The sequence below is a fragment of the Haematobia irritans genome, chromosome 2 (genome assembly GCF_050003625.1).
Source record: "Haematobia irritans isolate KBUSLIRL chromosome 2, ASM5000362v1, whole genome shotgun sequence".
Classification (NCBI taxonomy): domain Eukaryota; kingdom Metazoa; phylum Arthropoda; class Insecta; order Diptera; family Muscidae; genus Haematobia; species Haematobia irritans.
In genome coordinates this window covers 207311113-207332003 of record NC_134398.1, presented here as the reverse complement: position 1 = coordinate 207332003, position 20891 = coordinate 207311113, and the positions used below count along the sequence as shown (strand labels likewise).

Genomic DNA, 20891 nt, shown 5'->3' with positions numbered 1-20891 from the left:
ATTATAAGCATAATTGGTATGTGATACAACCATCACCGCCATCACTTGTGGTGGAAAGGCAATAGAAACCCCGTAAAACATATCCTCACATTTAACCACGCAAAAGTTCCACCTCCATATCTTCACCGGCAACATGAGAATCCAGCAAGGACAATGAAAAACTAGTTGTGGCTAAAATGGTGGCAGTTTAAGACAAGCCACAAGTCAGTCAGTGTTTAGTGGTGACAGAGTGGGGACACAGTGGGAGTTGATTTGAGTTCAATTGAATTGTAGAAAATTTCGAAAAGAGGAAAGGGTTTGTGAAACTGAGTGCAAATAGCAGTAAAAATGTACAAATAAAAACAAAAAAAAAACATTTAATAGCAAAAATCTTAAAAAATATCGAACTAATTTTAAAAATTGTAAAAAAGTGCAGTTAAAATAAAAAACAAGGAAATACATAGAAAATAAAAAATAAAAAATCCAACTTAAAATCAAATAGCATTGATAATTATCTCTCTTCTTAAAAACACTCGTACCAAAAATTATTTTGGTACGGCAAAAGTTGAAGAACAGGGGAAATTTATCGTAATCGAGGAATGTGGAACTGCATCTGTGTTTGTAATGTAAAGACAGAATAACGGGTTGGCTGATAAGTCCCCGGTCTGCCACATAGATGGCGTCGCTAGTATTAAATGCATATTATTTTTATATAGTACCAACCTTCAAATGATTCGTTTCAAAATTTGACGTCTGTAAGTCAATTAGTTTGTGAGATAGAGCGTCTTTTGTAAAGCAACTTTTGTTATTGTGAAAAAAAAAAATGGAAAAAAGGAATTTCGTGTTTTAATAAAATACTGTTTTCTGAATGGAAAAAATACGGTGGAAGCAAAAACTTGGCTTGATAATGAGTTTCCGGACTCTGCCCCAGGGAATTCAACAATATTTGATTGGTATGCAAAATTCAAGCGTGGTGAAATGAGCACGGAGGACGGAGAACGCAGTGGACGCCCGAAGAGGTGGTTACCGACGAAAACATAAAAAAAAATCCACAAAATGATTTTGAATAACCGTAAAATGAAGTTGATCGTGATAGCAGAGGCCTTAAAGGTATCAAAGGAACGTGTTGGTCATATCATTCATCAATATTTGGATATGCGGAAGTTCTGTGCAAAATGGGTACGGCGCTCACATTTGACCAAAAACAACAACGTGTTGATGATTCTGAGCATGTGTGTGAAGATAAATTCTAATTTGAAATTCGATGCAAAAACTTAGCCGATACACAAACCAGCACCAAAAATATTTTTCAAATTCGAATTTAGGATTTCAAATTCGAATTTGGATTTTTAGTATTTGGCTTATTATTTAAAAACTAAGCCACGTGCGATATAGAGAGTAGGCTCATTGGAAAGGGCTTGAGCTCAGCTTTCATAATCACAAAAGTCTTCATTAGAAAAGTATTTGTGAAAAGCGAAAATTTGAAAACAAAATTTTCAACAAATTTTTACAACGGGCCCACTGTGCCAAAACTAAGCCCACTGTGCCAAAACTTCTAATGAAGACTTTCGTGGGTATGAAAGCTGAGCTCAAGCCCTTTCCAATGAGCCTAGTCTCTATATCGCACGCGGCTTAGTTTTTAAATAATAAGCCAAATACTAAAAATCCAAATTTGAATTTGAAATCCTAAATTCGAATTTGAAAAATATTTTTGATGCTGGTTTGTGTCTCGGTTATGTTTTTGCTGCAAATTTCAAATTCGAATTTATCTTCACACACATATTCTGAGCGGTGTTTGCAGCTGTTAACTCGTAATACACCCGAGTTTTTCCGTCGATATGTGACAATGGATGAAACATGGCTGCATCACTACACTCCTGAGTCCAATCGACAGTAGGCTGAGTGGACAGCGACCGGTGAACCGTCTCCGAAGCGTGGACAGACTCAAAAGTCCGCTGGCAAAGTAATGGCCTCTGTTTTTTGGGATGTTCATGGAATAATTTTTATCGATTATCTTGAGAAGGGAAAAACCGTCAACAGTGAATATTATATGGCGTTATTGGAGCGTTTGAAGGTCGAAATCGCGGCAAAACGGCACCATATGAAGAAGAAAAAATCTGTTGTTCCACCAAGACAACGCACCGTGCCACAAGTCATTGAGAACGATGGCAAAAATTCATGAATTGGGCTTTGAATTGCTTCCCCACCCACCATATTCTCCAGATCTGGCCCCCAGCGACTTTTTATTGTTCTCAGACCTCAAAAGGATGCTCGCAGAGAAAAAATTTGGCTGCAATGAAGAGGTGATCGCCGAAACTGGGGCCTATTTTGACGCAAAACCGAAGGAGTACTACCGAAATGGTATCAAGAAATTGGAAGGTCGTTATAATCGTTGTATCGCTCTTTAAGGGAACTATGTTGAATAATAAAAACGAAGTTTGACAAAAAAATTTTTACAAAATTTTTTAAAGAAATAAATTTTTGTCAGAATTCTCTATAGAAGTAAATTTTTGACAAAATTTTCTATAGAAGAAAATTTGACAAAATGTTCTATAGAAATAAAATTTTGCAAAAATTTTCTATAGAAATAACATTTTGTCAAAATTTTCTATAGGAATAAAGTTTAAAAATTTTAGGTATCTATAGAACTAAAATTTTGAGAAAAGTTTCCATGGAAATAAAACTTTTGCATTTACTAACGCTAATGAAATACACTTCTAAAATAAAATAATAAAACATTCTTTCGAAAAAAAAACAAAAAAAAAAAATATTAACAAATATGTTTTAATTTAGTAGATTTTTAGCACGTGTGAAAACCGTGCTAAAAAGCCGGTCCTGATCATTATTGCCAAAGACACCATACAACGATCTCGTCTCCTTCTGGGTGTTGAAAACATATGCATTAACTATAAATATAACCTTTTAGAAAACATTGAATATTTTTCATTATTAGAAATTTCACCGCAATTACAGTCATCGATCGATTGAAGAACTCAAAGAGTTAAAATTTTCTTAAATATATATTTAGTTACAAAAATATAAAGTGTTTTCAAATTTTGGTTTGGCCGAGCAAAATTTTTACGACTCCGACTCGAGCAAAATCTTCAGATTCCAACTCCACAGCCCTGGTATTTCCAGTAGTATTTCATGACATCTAGTCGTATAAGTTATTTTATTTTTTATAGCAATAATTATATTTATTTTTTATAGCAATTAACTTTATAGCAATTAAATTTGATTTTTTTTATAGCAATTAAATTTATAGCAATTAATATTTATTTTTTAATTTTAATTTTATTGTTCGTAAGACAATCTTAAGTTGCATTCCTTTCCAATTTGTGAATAACTGTTACACTGTACAGTTATTCACAATTCATAAGTAAATAAATGAAAACATTGAAAAGTGAAAATATTAAAAAATATCAAAATAAAAAGTAATATTGTTCAAGAGAAACTAATTAAAAAGAGAACAATAAAAAAATAAAAAGAAATTCAACCTAAAAATAGTAAACACAAGTATTTCTCTTTTTTTAAAAAGCCGCACCAAACTTATTATTTTGCAACGGTTCCGCAAAATTAATAGAGGAAATTGGAATTTCGTGTGTGTTTTTACTGTGAATATAGAATACGGTAATAATGATTTCATATAATCAATATAATTGATGCAATGACAAAATTTAGAAAAACTGATAGTGATTCTAAGGGTCTGTGGGGCGTATAATTTATATACATTTATCTCTCTCAATTTTTCTACATGCTATTAATTGATATATACATTAGAAATACCAACATTGCAAAATTATCTACAGCTCTTCACGAGGTTCTAGTCTTTTCCCATGTGTGCACTATTGTTACACTGAAAATTATTGTGTTATTTCCAGTAGTATTACATGATCTCTAGTTGTATACTTAATATTAATTTGTATACCATAGAAATTAATTTAATGTTTTTTTCTTCGATCTTTATAATATTATTTCGAACTAATAAAAAAACAAAGATTATGAATATAAATTAATGAAATGTTGCATAGAAATTTTTGACAAACATTTTCTATAGCAATCTCCTTAAAATTTCATGCAGAAATTTAATTATCGAAAATCACTTTATTTTCCCTTTTGTCCATCACTGTAAAGAAGTGTTCTTCATTCCCCATTGAAGAACGGAAACCCAACCATTGAAACACGTGCTAAAATTTCCCACCACCGGACAAAAGTCTAGAAGAATAGCAACATTCACTTCGGGACAAGCATACCCTTCTTTTCTCTTTCTGCTTTGCTTATTCCTATGTGTGTTAGCCACCTCGATTCGCATTTCTTTCGTTCATTTTAATTTATTGCATGTGGTGAACTGTAGAGTGGGTGGCCTAGCCAATGGAGTACTGGTTGAAGTCAAAACAGTTTACTCTGTCAACTCACAACCCACAAAGAAAAGGGTGAGGTCGGTAATTTTTGCATGTTTTATATGGTTTTACGTTTGATTTGTTTACTTTGCTTTTGTGGTAGCTGAAATGATATAGGGTTGTTGGGGGCTATTCTTTCAACTTTGTTCCAGTTATACTCAGCACACCGTAAAAAAGTTATGACATGCACATTTAATGGGTTTAAATAATTTCCGCTGTCTCTTTTGAAAATGTCTAACTTGGTATTCTTCTACTTCCTTTGCTTAATTAATGTGCATTATAAATATGGCCGTGAATGGGATAGAAAGAACAAAATAGTTGAAGGATTTTATCTTTGCCTACAACGGCACTTTAAATTTATGTTTTAAAGAAAATATGATTGAAATTTTTGTTCTATACAATTTTCCAAATTTTATTTGAACACAAAATTTTTCAGAAAATTTATTTCTATAGAAAACAAGTAAGGAAAGTCTAAAGTCGGGCGGGGTCGACTATATTATACCCTGCACCACCTTGTAGATCTAGATTGTACATTTCGATACCATATCACATCCGTCAAATGTGTTGGTTGCTATATATAAAGGTTTGTCCCAAATACATACATTTAAATATCACTCGATCTGTACAGAATTTGATAGACTTCTACAAAATCTATAAACTCAAAATTCCGACTTAAATTTTGGAACACAATGTTAGTAAAAAACAAGTAAGGAAAGTCTAAAGTCGGACGGTGCCGACTATATTATACCCTGCACCACTTTGTAGATCTAAGTTTATGATACCATATCACATCCGCCAAATGTGTTGGGGGCTATATATAAAGGTTTGTCTCAAATACATACATTTAAATATCACTCGATCTGGACAGAATTTGATAGATTTCTACAAAATTTAAGTCGGCTAATGCACTAGGGTGGAACACAATGTTAATAAAAAAATATTGGGAACATTTAAATCTGAAGCAATTTTAAGGAAACTTCCCAAAAGTTTATTTATGATTTATCGCTCGATATATATGTATTAGAAGTTTAGGAAAATTAGAGTCATGTTTACAACTTTTCGACTAAGCAGTGGCGATTTTACAAGGAAAATGTTGGTATTTTCACCATTTTTGTCGAAATCAGCTATATCTAAATCTGAACCGATTTCAACCAAATTTAGCACGCATAGCTACAATGTTAATTCTACTCCCTATGCAAAATTTCAACTAAATCGGAGCAAAAAATTGGCCTCTGTGGTCATATGAGTGTAAATCGGGCGAACGATATATATGGGAGCTATATCTAAATCTGAACCGATTTTAACCAAATTTGGCACGCATAGCTACAATGCTAATTCTACTCCCTGCGCAAAATTTCAAGGAAATCGGAGTAAAATATTGGCCACTGTGGTCATATAAGTGTAAATCGGGCGAACGATATATATGGGAGCTATATCTAAATCTGAACCGATTTTAACCAAATTTGGCACGCATAGCTACAATGCTAATTCTACTCCCTGTGCAAAATTTCAATGAAATCGGAGTAAAAGATTGGCCACTGTGGTCATATGTGTGAAAATCGGGCAAACGATATATATGGGAGCTATATCTAAATTTGAACCGATTTCCATAAAATTTAGCACACTTGACTACACTACTAATTGTACTCCTAGTGCGAAATTTCAACAAAATTGGGATAAAACTCTGGCTTCTGGGACCGTATTAGTCCATATCGGACGAAATATATATATGGGAGCTATATCTAAAACTGAACCGATTTCAATAAAATTTGACACACTAGACTATAGTACTAATTGTTCTTCTTGTGCAAAATTTTAAGCAAATTAGGGTAAAATTCTGGCTTCTGGGGCCATATAAGTCCATATTAGGCGAAATATATATATGGGAGCTATATCTAAATCTGAACCGATTTCTTCCAAAATCAGTAGGGTTCTATTCTGAGCCAAAACACATACTTGTGCCAAATTTGGAGTAAAACTGCGACCTAGACCTTGATTACAAAAATGTGTTTACGGACAGACGGACATGGCTATATCGACTCAGCATGAGCATTTTTGCCAAAGACACCATGTGCACAAAAAAAATTATTTTTCTGATTCAATCACCAAATTAATTGATCCAATTAATTTTTTAATTGAAATGTCTTCAATCACGAAAATGATAGTATCAATCACAGTTTTAATTGGGCCTAGAAAAAATTCTTGATTAAAAAATTAATTGATTATTTCAGCAAATTTCAATTAATTTTTTAATTGATTCAATTAAAAATTTAATTGATGTTGATTGCAAAACTCAATTAATTTGTTAATAAAAAAAGGTAAATATTTTTAAAAAAAATGATTGTTTGAAATACATTTTTAATTAAAAATTAGAAAAAAATCAGCACTTTTTTTAACTGAATTATTCTTCCAAATTTGATTAAAAAGTTAGTTGTATCAATTAATTTTTTAATTAAAAATTTTAAAATTTTCAATCATTGACTTAATTAACTTAATGTTTCTATCATGATTAAAAAGTTAATTGTATCAATTAATTTATTAATTGAAAAAAATTTCAACTTCAATTAACTTTTTAATTGGAAATATTTTGGTGATATTTTTTCTGTGTGTGTATCTCGTCTCCTTCTGGGTGTTGCAAACATATGCACTAACTTATAATACCCTGTTCCACAGTGTGGCGCAGGGTATAATTACCCCAAAATTTGAATTCTATAGAAAATTTCGTTCAAATTTTATTTCTCCAGGAAAGTGTTGAAATTTCTTTCTATAGAAAATTTTGCCGATATGATATTGCAATTCTTTCCTGAAACTGAAAATAAGTGTGGTATTTCCAGATGACTATTCGTATGAGTAATATTAATTTTTATACCATATGGTTTATGTTTTAAAATCTTGATGTTATTGCAGCCCGCAAGCTGGTATGACAAACATTTTATTTTCATAAAAATTTTAAAAATATCTATTGGGGATTTTTATGGGGAATTTTAAATTAAAATAGGGATTTTTGGGGACGAAAGTATCTCAGTTAGGGGACAAAAGCCATAAAAATACTGGATTTGTTTGTCGATATGGATTCTTTTGGCCATAAACTTAATGAATTCCTTTGTCGATATGTTATCAACATTCTGTTTACTTCACTTGCTGGCCACTAAATCCTATATTTCAAAGTTCTTTGTCGTTTAAACACACCCTGCAATAATTTTTGTTAGCACGTCCTTTGTGCAATACTAAGAACTATAACAATTTTCATAAAACACCACACCTAATATAATGTATTTCCACTGCAACAGTAGAGGTAAAGATGAATGCATTATACCTCTATATACAATTGTTGGCATCCACTATACACCTTATTAATCCTGGCAATTACTTAGAGTGAAATAAATACACGCAAAAAATAAATCTTTCCTTCAAAGCGAAATTTATGGACAGACGATCATCATTTGCCATTGGCTTTAAAAATGTTCTTAGAACGAAAAGTAAAGAGTGTGGTAAACGTTCACCTCTTTTACAGAATTTGAAAACTATAAAAAACTGACTTATTTTTTTTTAATTAATAATTGCATCTTCCTCCATATCATTCATAAAAAAAATATTCTCCAAAAATTTTCCAATTAAAATCTTAATTGAGTTTTAAAATATATTCAATATTTAATTGATTCAACAAATTTTTTAATTCAAACAAAAATCAATCCCAAAAGTTAATAGTATCAATTATTTTTTTTAATAGGATTAATTAATTTTTTAATTGACTTTCAATTAATTTTTTAATTGATACCATCATTTCTGTGATTGAAGACATTTCAATTAAAAAAAATACTTGGATCAATTGAATTGAAGCAAAACATTTTTTCTGTGTCCTCACAAATTTCTCGTCTGTAATACAATGAATGTAGAAGTAAATATTCCATTTTACAATTTTTTAAAATTTTACCGGACGGAGAATCGGTGAAACACAATATCCACTATCCATGTAGCTCTTATTGTCATCGACACTTAAATATCCCTACAGCCATCAACTCACAAGTAACACATATAGCCAAGTAATTTTTATTTATAGATCAGAATGTGGAAACACACAAGCAGATTCAAAGGAACTCCATTTAAAGAAAACAAACCACTTTAAGTACATAAAAGTTTTGAAACCGGAAATAAAGTAATTTTACCTATATATTTCAAAAATGTTTGCCAAAGGAATGTAAGAAGGCATAGTAAAAATCCTCAAAAAAATTGTAAAGATTTTGAGAAATAAATAAAATCCGTAATAATTTAAAAATAAAAAAAAAAATATGTTATACCTGTCTGCGAGTTACGATGACAAGTATTTAAAATATCAATGTTTTTTGTTTAAAGCAAAAATAAAAAAAATTGTAGTAAAATACTGTTTTTATAGTGAAAGTTTGAACTTTTTGGAGGAATTCAAAACACTGTCTAACTAAAATTTTTGTTTTAATGTAGGATCGTGTGGAATTTGTAAGGCTTTCCCTTAAAACTAGTGTTACCAGTATTTTCCTGGCTCTTGTCCCAAAATTGGGCAATTTTCTTCCCAAAAATCCCCGATTTAAATTAAAATTCCCTATAAAAATCCCCGAAAAAAATTTTGCAAAGATTTTTGAGAAATAAATGAAATCAGTAAAAATTAAAAAAAAATAAATTACTGTTATACCAGTCTGCGAGTTACAATAAAATCAGGATTTTAAAACAAAAAACCAAGAGACGAGAAGATTTGAAATATCAATGTTTTTTGTTTAAGGCAAAAATAAAAAAAAAACAAGTATATACGGCCGTAAGTTCGGCCAGGCCGAATCTTATGTACCCTCCACCATGGATTGCGTAGGAACTTCTACTAAAGGCTGTCATCCACAATCAAATTACTTGGGTTGCGATAACACTTGCCGATGGCAAGGTATGGTAAAACTTTTTAACACTGTCTTCTAAATTGTAAGTTAGTTAAATTTTTTACAAAATTTTCTATAAAAATAAAATTTTGACAAAACTTTCTATGGAAATAAAATTTTGACAAACATTTCTATAGAAATGAAATTTTGACACAACTTTCTATAGTAATAAAATTTGACAAAATTTTCTATGGAAATAAAGTTTTGGTAGATTATTTTTGGCGATATGGACCAATTTTTGTGTAATAAGTCATCGGCTATATATAACTAAAGACCGATATTGACCAATTTTTACATGGCTGTTAGAGGCCATATATTGACAAAATGTACCAAATTTCAACCGCATCGGATGACTTTTGCTATATATAATTATGGACCGATATGGACCAATTTTTGCATGGTTGTTAGATACCATATACTAACACCATGTACCAAATTTCAACTGGATCGGATGAATTTCGCTCCTCCAAGAGGCTCCTGAGGTCAAATCTGAGGATCGGTTTATATGGGAGCTATATATAATTATGAACCGATATGGACCAATTTTTGCATGGTTGTTAGAGACTATATACTAACACCACGTACTAAATTTCAATTGGATCGGATGAATTTTGCTCCTCCAAGAGGCTCCGGAGTTCAAGTCTGGGGATCGGTTTATATGGGAGCTATATATAATTATGAACCGATATGGACCAATTTTTGCATGGTTGTTAGAGGCCGTATACTAACATCAGGTACCAAATTTCAACAGGATCGGATGAATTTTGCCCCTCCAAGAGGCTCCGGAGGTCAAATCTGGGGATCGGTTTATATGGGGGCTATATATAATTATGGACCGATATGGACCAATTTTTGCAAGGTTGTTAGAGACCGTATACTAACATCAGGTACCACATTTCAACCGGATCCGATGAATTTTTCCCCTCCAAGAGGCTCCGAAGTTCAAATCTGGGGATCGGTTTATATGGGGGCTATATATAATTATGGACCGACATGGACCAATTTTTGCATGGGTGTTAGAGACCGTATACTAAGACCACGTACTAAATTTCAACCGGATCGGATGAATTTTGCTCCTCCAAGAGGCTCCGGAGGTCAAATCTGGGGATCGGTTTATATGGGAGCTATATATAATTATGGACCGATATGGACCAATTTTTGCATGGCTGTTAGAGACCGTATACTAACATCAGGTACCAAATTTCAACCGGATCGGATGAATTTTGCTGCTCCGGAAGGCTCCCCAAGCCAAATTTGGGGATCGGTTTATATGGGGGCTATACGTAAACGTGGTCCGATATGGCCGATTTGCAATACCATCCGACCTACATCGATAACAACTACTTGTGCCAAGTTTCAAGTCGATAGCTTGTTTCGTTCGGAAGTTAGCGTGATTTCCACAGACGGACGGACAGCCGGACAGACGGACAGACGGACGGACAGACGGACATGCTTAGATCGACTCAGAATTTCACCACGACCCAGAATATATATACTTTATGGGGTCTTAGAGCAATATTTCGATGTGTTACAAACGGAATGACAAAGTTAATATACCCCCATCCTATGGTGGAGGGTATAAAAATAGTAAAATACTGTTTTTGTAGTAAAAGTTTGAACTTTTTTGAAGCATTTCAAAAAACTGTTTAACTAACTTTTTTGTTGTAGTATAGGATCGTGTGGAATTTGTAAGACTTTTCCTTAAGACCAGTGTTGCCAATATTTTTCTGCCCCTTGTCCCCAAATTGGGTAATTTTCGTGCCGAAAAATCCCCGATTTAAAATTCCCCATAACAATCCCGAAAATTTTGTTGACAAGATTTTTGAGAAATAAATAAAATACGTAATATTTTTAAATTAAAATAAACAAATTAAAGAAAAAAAAAATGTGTTTGTTTGTTATTTTGATTTTAAAACAAAAAACCAGGACACGGGTATTTAAAATATCATCCGATACAAGCCCTCATCACAATGAATTATGGATATAAAGCCATCGAATCGAGAAAGTATATACGGCCGTAAGTCCGGCCAGGCCGAATCTTATGTACCCTCCACCATGGATTGCATAGAAACTTGTACTAAAGACTCTCATCCACAATCGAAATACTTGGGTTGCGGTAACACTTGCCGATGGCAAGGTAACTTAAATAAAATTTTGACAACATTTTCTATAGAAATAAAACTTTGACAAAATTTTCTATAGACAGAAAATTTTGACAAAATTTTCTATAGAAATAAATTTTTGACAAAAATTTCTATAGAAATAAAATTTTGACAAAATTTTCTATAGAAATAAAATTTTGACAAAATTTTGTATAGCAATCAAATTTTGACAAAATTTTCTATAGAAAGAAAATTTTGACAAAATTTTCTATAGAAATAAAATTTTGACAAAATTTTCTATAGAAATAAAATTTTCTATAGAAATAAAATTTTCTATAGAAATAAAATTTTCTATAGAAATAAAATATTCACAAAATTTTCTATAGAAATACAATTTTGACAAAATTTTCTATAGAAATAAAATTTTGACAAAATATTCTATAGAAATAAAATTTTGACAAAATTTTCTATAGAAATAAAATTTTGACAAAATTTTCTATAGAAATAAAATTTTGACAAAATTTTCTATAGTAATAAAATCTTGACAAAATTTTGTATAGTAATAAAATTTTGACAAAATTTTCTATAGAAATAAAATTATGACAAAATTTTCAATAGAAATAACATTTTAACAAAATTTTCAATAGAAATAAAATTTTGACAAAATTTTCTATAGAAATAAAATTTTGACAAAATTTTTCATAGAAAGAGCTCCGGAGGTCAAATCTGGGGATCAGTTTAAATAGGGGTTATATATAATTATGGACCGGTATGGACCAAATTTTGCATGGTTGTTAGAGACCATATACTAATTTCAGCCGGATAAGATGAATTGGGCTCTTCCAATCGGCTCCGGAGCCATTTAAGACCTTTTTTTGAAAAACAGAATTCGAAAAATCCCTACGAAAATCCCAAAATTTCTGGAAATTCCCCACTAAATCCCGAGGTTGCCAGCATTGGAGAAAAATCCCAAATGCTGGCAACACTGCTTAGGAATGACACTCGTTTCCAACCAAATATTAGTTGTGTTCCTTTACGTACTACTAGTTACTACTTTTACTAGTTTTTACTAGAAACCGTTCCTCAACCCCAAAAAATAGTAAAAGTAGTAAACAATTTTAAGAGAACAATGTCAAAATGCATGTCTCTTTTAAAATTTTTTTACTACAAGTTACTCGACAAATTCTTTCGAGTAAAAGTTGTAGATATGTCATGACAAAAATAATTATTTGTTTTCAAATTTTCCAAACTAAAGTAGTTCCAAATCGCTTGTTTTTGGAAATAAATCTGTAACTTTTAATGGATTAAGATATCATCATAATTTTTTCTTTGTTCCAAAGCTGAAATGTTTTTCTCTATATTTAGAGGTTTGTAGGTCCCTAGTGGATTCACGGGCTGGTCTATAGACGTTGGAAGTTGGACACCTCGGATGTATGCAATTTAGTGTTACTTGGCAAACGCGCAATTATGCACCGATTTTCATGATTTTTGCTTTGCTGGATAGAACTTATAAACTACCATAAAAAGATTGTGTATGTATGCGAATATATCTAATATTTGCGAGATAGGGCCTTACAATTTATTTTTTTTTTTGCAAAATTTGAACAAAGTGGGGTCTGTATTTTGAGTCTAGAAGGACTACATTCCTTATAAAATTCTACGTATTCTGGAGGAAAATTTTGTGCACCTTTGTGCTTTAGATTTAACGTGTAGACTCCACAATTTGGAATTTCAAAACAATGCCGAACCAATACCACTTGTTTCGAAAAAAGTACCAAAACATTGACCGACTCACACCAAATTCGGCACACCCTTTAATGGACCAAAAGTACCTCTACGTTTTGAATTTCATGCAAATCGGATGAAAGTTTTAATGTCTATGTCACGAAGACCCCAATTCGGGGGTCGGTTCATATGGAAGCAAAATCGAAACTTAGGCCGAAGTAGTCCCATCTTCAAAATTGACCTGCATGTAGAAAAAAAAAGTGTCTGTTAAAATTTCAGCACTATAGGTTCATTATTGAAGGAAGTAGCCTGATTACAACAGATAGCCAGACAGAGAGACATCGTCTTATAATTTCTCCCTGATCAAGACTGTATATACTTTCTATAGTCAGAATTCGTTATTTGTATGTGTTACAAACGGAATGAAAAACCCCACCTTATAAGATACTGATAATATGCGCTATTACTCTACTTTGTGGCCCAGAAGCCAGAGTTTTACTTTGATAAAAAATTTTGCAAACGGAGTACTTTTTATAACAAAGTAAAAACCATAGCTTCTTTCTATCGTAATAAGGATTTCAAAGTTTCCTGCAAAAAATCTGCCATTTGTCAAAAAAAAAAAATTAATTTACCTACATGTTTTGAAAATATTTATTCAAATCACAATGCTTCTTTTGTTTTTTATTCGACATTTTTACAATTTTTACTATATTTTCGTTCCTGTACATTTAACAAATATAGAAATCTGAGAGGATTTTCAATATTTCTCTCTTTTACTACTTTTTACTACGAGTAAAGTAAAGGAACACACCTATTATAACTCGTACACCATCACACTTAAACTCTATCACGAAAAAAACTTGCTGTTTTAAGAAACTTTGTATGACATATATACCAATATAAACTTGGTAAGACTTCGTGTCAGCTGTTTAGTATAAAAAAATAACATTGAACATAAAGAGGACATTTGATATGGTTGTTGTTAACCTTAACCTTTCTTCCTTTAATAAACTTTGTATGACATATACATTGATGTGATCTTAGTAACACTTGGTAGTAACACTTGATTTGTACTTTTTTTTTGATAGAAAAAAACATTTATATAATTATTGTTAAAATATTATATTAAGGTACATTATTACAATTTTTTAATATTCAAAATAAACTTAAAACCCCAATTGGAGATTAAACTATCAATCAAAGTTCACAAAGTTAGGATTTTACCATATTTTCACATTCGCTTTCCACAAGAGCGATAATTTCTGGGATTTTTTTCATATTATTTTATATACAAATTTTTTGTATAAAATTATATGATAAAATTTGTTGTCGCAATATGCTCAGCGCCGCCCCTTAAGTCGCATTTTTGTAATCAATGTCTAAGTCGAAGTTTTAACCCAAACATGTTACATGCTCCCCATGAAAAAGTAACATTATACTCTTGAAACATGTTTTCATGTTGCGATTATATTCCACTATGGGTGCTAAATGTATTGAAATTGCACAAAAATTTCCCTCATTCCCGCAAATGGAAAAAGTCCGCGAAGAAAATCCCTATTCATAATCTTTCTCATCATCATTTAGTCTTTATTTTATTTTCCATTTATGGTAAGTGCATGGAGGCTATTATACACCATCAACACCGTAACTATTATATTTATAATTTGCACAACATTTTAATTTGTTGCTCATTTTATGGGCTCGGAATGGAAAACCAGCACCTATGGCCCTCTAACGCGCTCCTCTACCACTTTGTGGTGACAACGATAACCTTTCTTTTGAATTTATACAGTGTGGTGGGGGAAAAAGCTGCCATAAAGGTTAAAGCGCTAAATGGAAATGTTGACAATTTAAATTTGTTGCAAACTATTTAGATTGGAATAAAGCACAGGACAACAAAAGCAACAGAGCAATTATAATATAAAATAAAAGGCTCACTCACAGCCACTCATTTGGAAATGTATGAAGAGAATAGTTTTTATTTAGTATAAATGTATTAGAGGTCTTCATAGCATGGTCTTTGTCGAGTAACAATTAAATGCAATGCAAAAGGATGCTAATCGAGTTTCATGATCTCTTAGGAAATCTTAGCTAATATAATTAAAGGTCATTACGATGGATTAATGAAAGCAAAGCGTATTACAAGAATTTAATATTTAATTAATTAATTTGAGGAAAAAGTTTGTAGATAAAAGTATAAGGGGAGAGCTTGGGGAGAAATATCACAATGAACTGAATAATCTAAGTGAGCCTGAAACTTAATCGGGTTGCCACTTTAACCTACACGAAAAAAAAAACAATTCTTTCCTCCCAAACGAAATTTTAGACAAACAAAGTTCGTTTCTAATTTGCTTTTCGCTGTAAGGAAGTTTATTTGGAAGAAAAGTATATACTGTTTGTGATAAACGTTTATTCTTTTCCAGGATGTAAAAACAATTTCATAAAGACTAACTCAAAAAACAATCTTTTCCGGCTAATTGCATTTTCCCTCACATCCATCTCACTTCCACGAGGTTTTTTAGTTGTTAGCACCTTTTTCTGTAATACAAACAGTGTAGTAGAAATTATACGATTTTATAAATTTTTAAAATTTTACCTTTCGCCTGGACGGAGAATCAAACCGCGGACCATGCAATTTGTAAGCCAGCACACTATCCACTGAGCTACGTAGCTGTTATTGTCATCAATAGCTAATTATCCATATAAGCTTGCGGCGCCCACGAGCAGGTAAATCGGATAAAAATTCCGGTGTTTAGAAGCCCAAGAAGTCAAATCAGGAGATCGGGCTATATGGGAGCTATACCAAAACATGGACCGATACACACAATTTTCGACAAACCTATTTGTGGTCCTAAAATACCTCTAGATTTTTAATTTTAGACAAATAGAATCTAGGCTTTATAAAATTAAAATTAGGATACATATCCCATTTATTGATTTGTTTGTCGTTTAGCGATGTTTGTCGAAAGCTATTCTCGTACAAATAATGTCAATTTAAAAATCAAAATTGTAACACATATTTCAAAGTGAAAAATGTGTTTTTTTTAATTTCAAAAATTTTAACTAAAAAATATAAAATCTTTAAATAAATATTAGCCTATATTCGAAGCTTTTTTATCTTTAATCCTGAGATTCAATATCTCAGTTAATTTGAAAATTTTTTCTTTAAATCAAAAATGTCTTTGTCTTACTTAGAAGCCATACGACTTTAAGGCAGAGAAGAAATTTCTAAAGTTTCGGATCATAACTTTAAAGAAAACTTTTTTTTTTTAAGTTTTTATTTAAAGGATTATGATTATTCTATCAATTAAAAATTCTTTATTTTATATAAATTTCTCCTCAATATTATGTTAAGAAAACTTTTTTGAAAGTCTTATTTAAAGGATTACGAAGTTTTTCTTCTTTCGATTAAAAATTCTTTATTTTAAATAAATTTTTCCTCAATATTATGTGAATCGTGTGTCCTCTGACGAATCTCTGATAGACCAATAATTTGTTCACTGTGTGTAAATTTTGTGTCCAAAAATTTAGGTTGCATAAGGTTACACTCAAAAAGACATTTATTTGGACCTAAAGAGTATGATTCCGAACCACGGTTGGCACAGTTGATAGAATTCTAAGAGATACTTCAAATTTCTATAGTAATACAATTTATCAAAAATTTTCTATAGAAATAAAATTTTGCAAAAATTTTAAACAGAAAAAAAATTTGAAGAAATTTTATGCAGAAATAAAATTTTAAAGAAATTTTCTATTGAAATAAAATTTTGTACAAATTTTCTATAGAAATAAAATTTTGTACAAATTTTCTATAGAAATAAAATTTTGAAGAAATTTTTTATAGAAATAAAATTTTGCAAAAATTTTCTGTCAAAATAAAATTACTCGTAAATTTTGTAGGTGTGATTCTTCTACATCGACCAAAGTAGACTTATAATCTATATAATGAGCGTTTGTAATCTCAATTTGAAAGAGGTTTTTAAATAACTAAAAATGCTTGTCCAAAATCCTAAAATCAATGTAACATTTTTGGGATCCAAATGAATGTTTTTTTTTTATTGTATTGACAACAAAATGTTTAAAATATTGTTAATTTGAAAACAAAAGAAAATTTCTTATGAAAAGCTACTGAGGAAAGACATAATTCAAAGGATTAACTTTTTGTTGCTTACTTGAAAACAGGACCACAAAAACCCCACTTCATAAAAGCTCATTTTGATGTTATGACTTCTTATTTTCGTTTTTTTTTTTTGTCATTGAATACTGTAATTAAATGCTTTTCTTTCAACATTTTCATTTCAGAATCTTTGTAAAATAAAATGGTGGACTTTTGGCTATAATTATGCCGTTGCCATGACCTTTATTCAGTCAAGGAGCAACTGCAGCAACAGCGTGTTTTGTAAATACATTTGACGAGGTCACCTCGTCAACAACTATAAACTAATTACAACGAGTAATCTCTTCCATTTACCCTGCAACACCTACTCCACCACCCTGTGTACCTCCCGGCCAAAGGGAGGAAATACTAGAACACACAAAATAAATAAATCAACGTTAAAATGGCATTCAGTTACGCCTGCCTTACACTACAACGTGTGGTCCTACCAATTGTTTTGGTATTAGGTAAGTTTACTAAAAATAGAGTTATTTTATTTGGAAATTTTGGTTGTAATGTTATCGAGGGCCTAGTCGATGTATAAACTTGTATATAAATATTGAATTGTATTTTTAAGGGAATATAATTAAATTAAAAGTGAATGAAATAAAATAAGTCCAAAAGAATAAATAAAATTATCTAAAAAAAATATCATTGGCTTTGTATTATGAAATAAATGGAAATTGAATTGAAAATTAGAAAGTAACGTTAACATTTTTCAGCACAAATAATTATTGATTGTTTGTCAAAAAAAAAAAAAAATAAATAAATAAATAAATACTAATAATAAAATATTTGAACGTTTATTGTTGAAAAGCTATTAAGAATTTTAGTTTTCTAACCCACCTTACTTATTACTTTAGAAAATGAGAAAAAGGTGAGCATTAAACCGACATTACCCTTGCATGCTAGAAAGTCATTGCTCATATGGCTTGTGGTCATTTGCCTAGTTCACAATTATAATTTATATACAAAGGCCTTTGTATGAAATGCAAAATAGCCTAAGGTGACATTTTAAATATAACATTATAACATACAATGAAAAAACTATTGTTGTTAGGCCAAACATTGCATGTCCTTAAAATACATATCAGACACATTTCTCTGATATAAAGTTTTTTCCTTGTCTAAAAAAGTCGTTGAAAAAACTTTTCAATGATATTGTTTTGTCCTTATAGTTAATTGATTCGACTTAAAACTGGGTATCTTTACATGAAAGAAATTTTTGTTTGACTAAGGTAACTTGTCTATAATAATTCTGAAAAATTATTTAAAATTAATGAAATCGTCTTCAAATTTTTTGACTTTTAATATCTTCACTACAAAGCTTTCAAAAATAGGACATGTCATTCAATTCTTTATTTCAAAAACGTTTTTTACTTGAAACATAGCACACTTTCTACGTCGAATCTGAATTGAGGAATTTAAATTGTCGATAACGCAGTTTTAAAGGGCATTGCAAGAAAAAAGCCAAAAAAAAACGAATGAATTAAAATTTGTTTCCTAGAGTCAAATTTAAAAGAGAATTGTGTCTTAATATCATCCTTACACTGCAACAACAGTGAGGCTATTAGAAAGAAAAATTTTGGTTAGTTTAAGAAAATTTAAAATTTTTTAGAAAATTTTAACTAAACAATATTACAAACGCTGACATTACGTCGATATCACAGAAATAAGTAAATGATTTTCGGCAAATTAAAAAAAATATATGTATATATATTAGACATAAAGGGTGATACGGTCAAAATTTGGTCAATATAAACTTGACGTATTTCTTTCAATTTAGCATTTAAAAAACCTGAACACCCCTCATTTTGAAAATGCCATCCAAGCAAGAAGAGCAGCGTATCAAAATTTTGCTCGCGCATCGCGAAAATACGAGCTACTCGCACGCAAAGCTGGCAAAATCGCTAAAAGTTGTCAAATCAACCGTTACAAATGTAATTAAAGTGTTTGGGGAACGTTTGTCGACAGCCAGGAAGTCTGGATCGGGGGGAAATCGAAAACCGGAAGCCGCTGAGACGACAAAGAGAGTTGCCGGTAGTTTCATGCGAAACCCTAACCTCTCTCTCCGAGATGCCGCAAATAAGCTGGGTGTATCGTCTACAACCGTGCATCGAGCCAAAAAACGAGCCGGACTATCGACTTACAAGAAGGTAGTGACTCCAAATCGCGATGATAAACAAAATACGACGGCCAAAGCGCGATCCCGGAGTCTGTACACGACGATGCTGACGACGTTTGACTGCGTGGTAATGGACGACGAAACCTACGTCAAAGCCGACTACAAGCAGCTTCCGGGACACGAGTTTTATACGGCAAAAGGAAGGGGAAAGGTAGCAGATATTTTCAAGCACGTAAAAGTGTCAAAGTTCGCAAAGCCATCTGTACCTGTGGCTTGAAAAGCAGCATTTTCATAGCTTCCGGGACTGTCAACCAAGAAATTTACGTGAAAGAGTGTTTGAATAAAAGTCTGCTGCCTTTCCTGAAGAAGCACGGTTGTTCCGTACTGTTTTGGCCGGATTTGGCATCTTGCCATTACGGTAAAAAGGCCATGGAGTGGTACGCCGCCAACAACGTGCAGGTGGTTCCCAAGGACAAGAACGCTCCCAACACGCCAGAGCTCCGCCCAATTGAGAAATACTGGGCTATTGTTAAGCGGAACCTAAAGAAGACCAAAAAAACTGCTAAGGACGAGCAGCAGTTCAAGGCAAACTGGCTTTCTGCGGCGAAGAAGGTGGACAAGGTGGCTGTACAAAATATGATGGCAGATGTCAAGCGTGAGGCCCGGCAATTCGGATTTGGAAAAGCGAAAGCCTAACTGAATATTTTTCCTGAATTTTATACTAATTGAACTTGAAAAAGAAATTTAATTTGATTTTTTAAATAAACGATTTCACCGATTTACACGCGTTTTCCCTTGACCACATTTTGACCGTATCACCCTTTAATTCATTTTTTCACCTGTTAAAAAAAATTTGTAGTTTGCTAGAAAAAATTGGAGTTCAAAATTGCAAAAAAATTAAAGGACATTGAAGAAAAAAGCTGAAAAAACCCGAATGAATTAAAATTTGTCTCCTAAAGTCAAATTTAAAATTTGAAAGAGAATTGTGTCTTAGTATCCTTACACTGCAAAAACTGTGAGGCCATCAGAAAGAAAAAGTTTGGTTAGTTTAAGAAAATTTAAAATTGTTTAGAAAATTTTAACAATTTTACAAACGCTGACATCACGCCGATATCACAAAAATAAGTAAATGTTTCTCGGCAAATTAAAAAAAATATATATTAGACATAGTTCATTTTTTTCTCTTGTTAAAGAAAATTTTTTAGTTTGCTAGAAAAAATTGGAGTTCAAAATTGCAAAAATATCTTTAGTGTCATACGAAGTTCAGGATGGGCGCTTTTATAGTAAAATGTACAAATTTAAAGAAATAATGTTTTTTTTTTGAAATTTACTAAATCTTTATGCTTCATTTGCGAAAAATTTTCCCTCGTTTTTTTAGTTCATTTAACTAACGTACGCATAAAACTATTAGAGTAAAGGAAAATTTCTCCAAACATAATAATTCCATGAATGAAAATAATGTTAAATTGGCTTTAGTGAAATAAAGGGTTCATTTTTTTTTTTTTT

General features: G+C 31.5%; 1 protein-coding gene across 6 annotated transcripts in view; it reads left to right on the top strand.

Moving 5' to 3' along the window:
- Positions 1–20891, top strand: part of Piezo (piezo type mechanosensitive ion channel component) — a 219012-nt gene that overhangs the window by 129833 nt on the left and 68288 nt on the right. For all 6 annotated transcript variants that reach the window (XM_075297326.1, XM_075297330.1, XM_075297327.1 and 3 more), the window contains exon 4: positions 17407–17727. In XM_075297326.1, the coding sequence (XP_075153441.1) occupies positions 17664–17727 (64 nt within the window). In that variant the 5' untranslated portion in view covers positions 17407–17663. The remainder of the gene's footprint in view (positions 1–17406; positions 17728–20891) is intronic.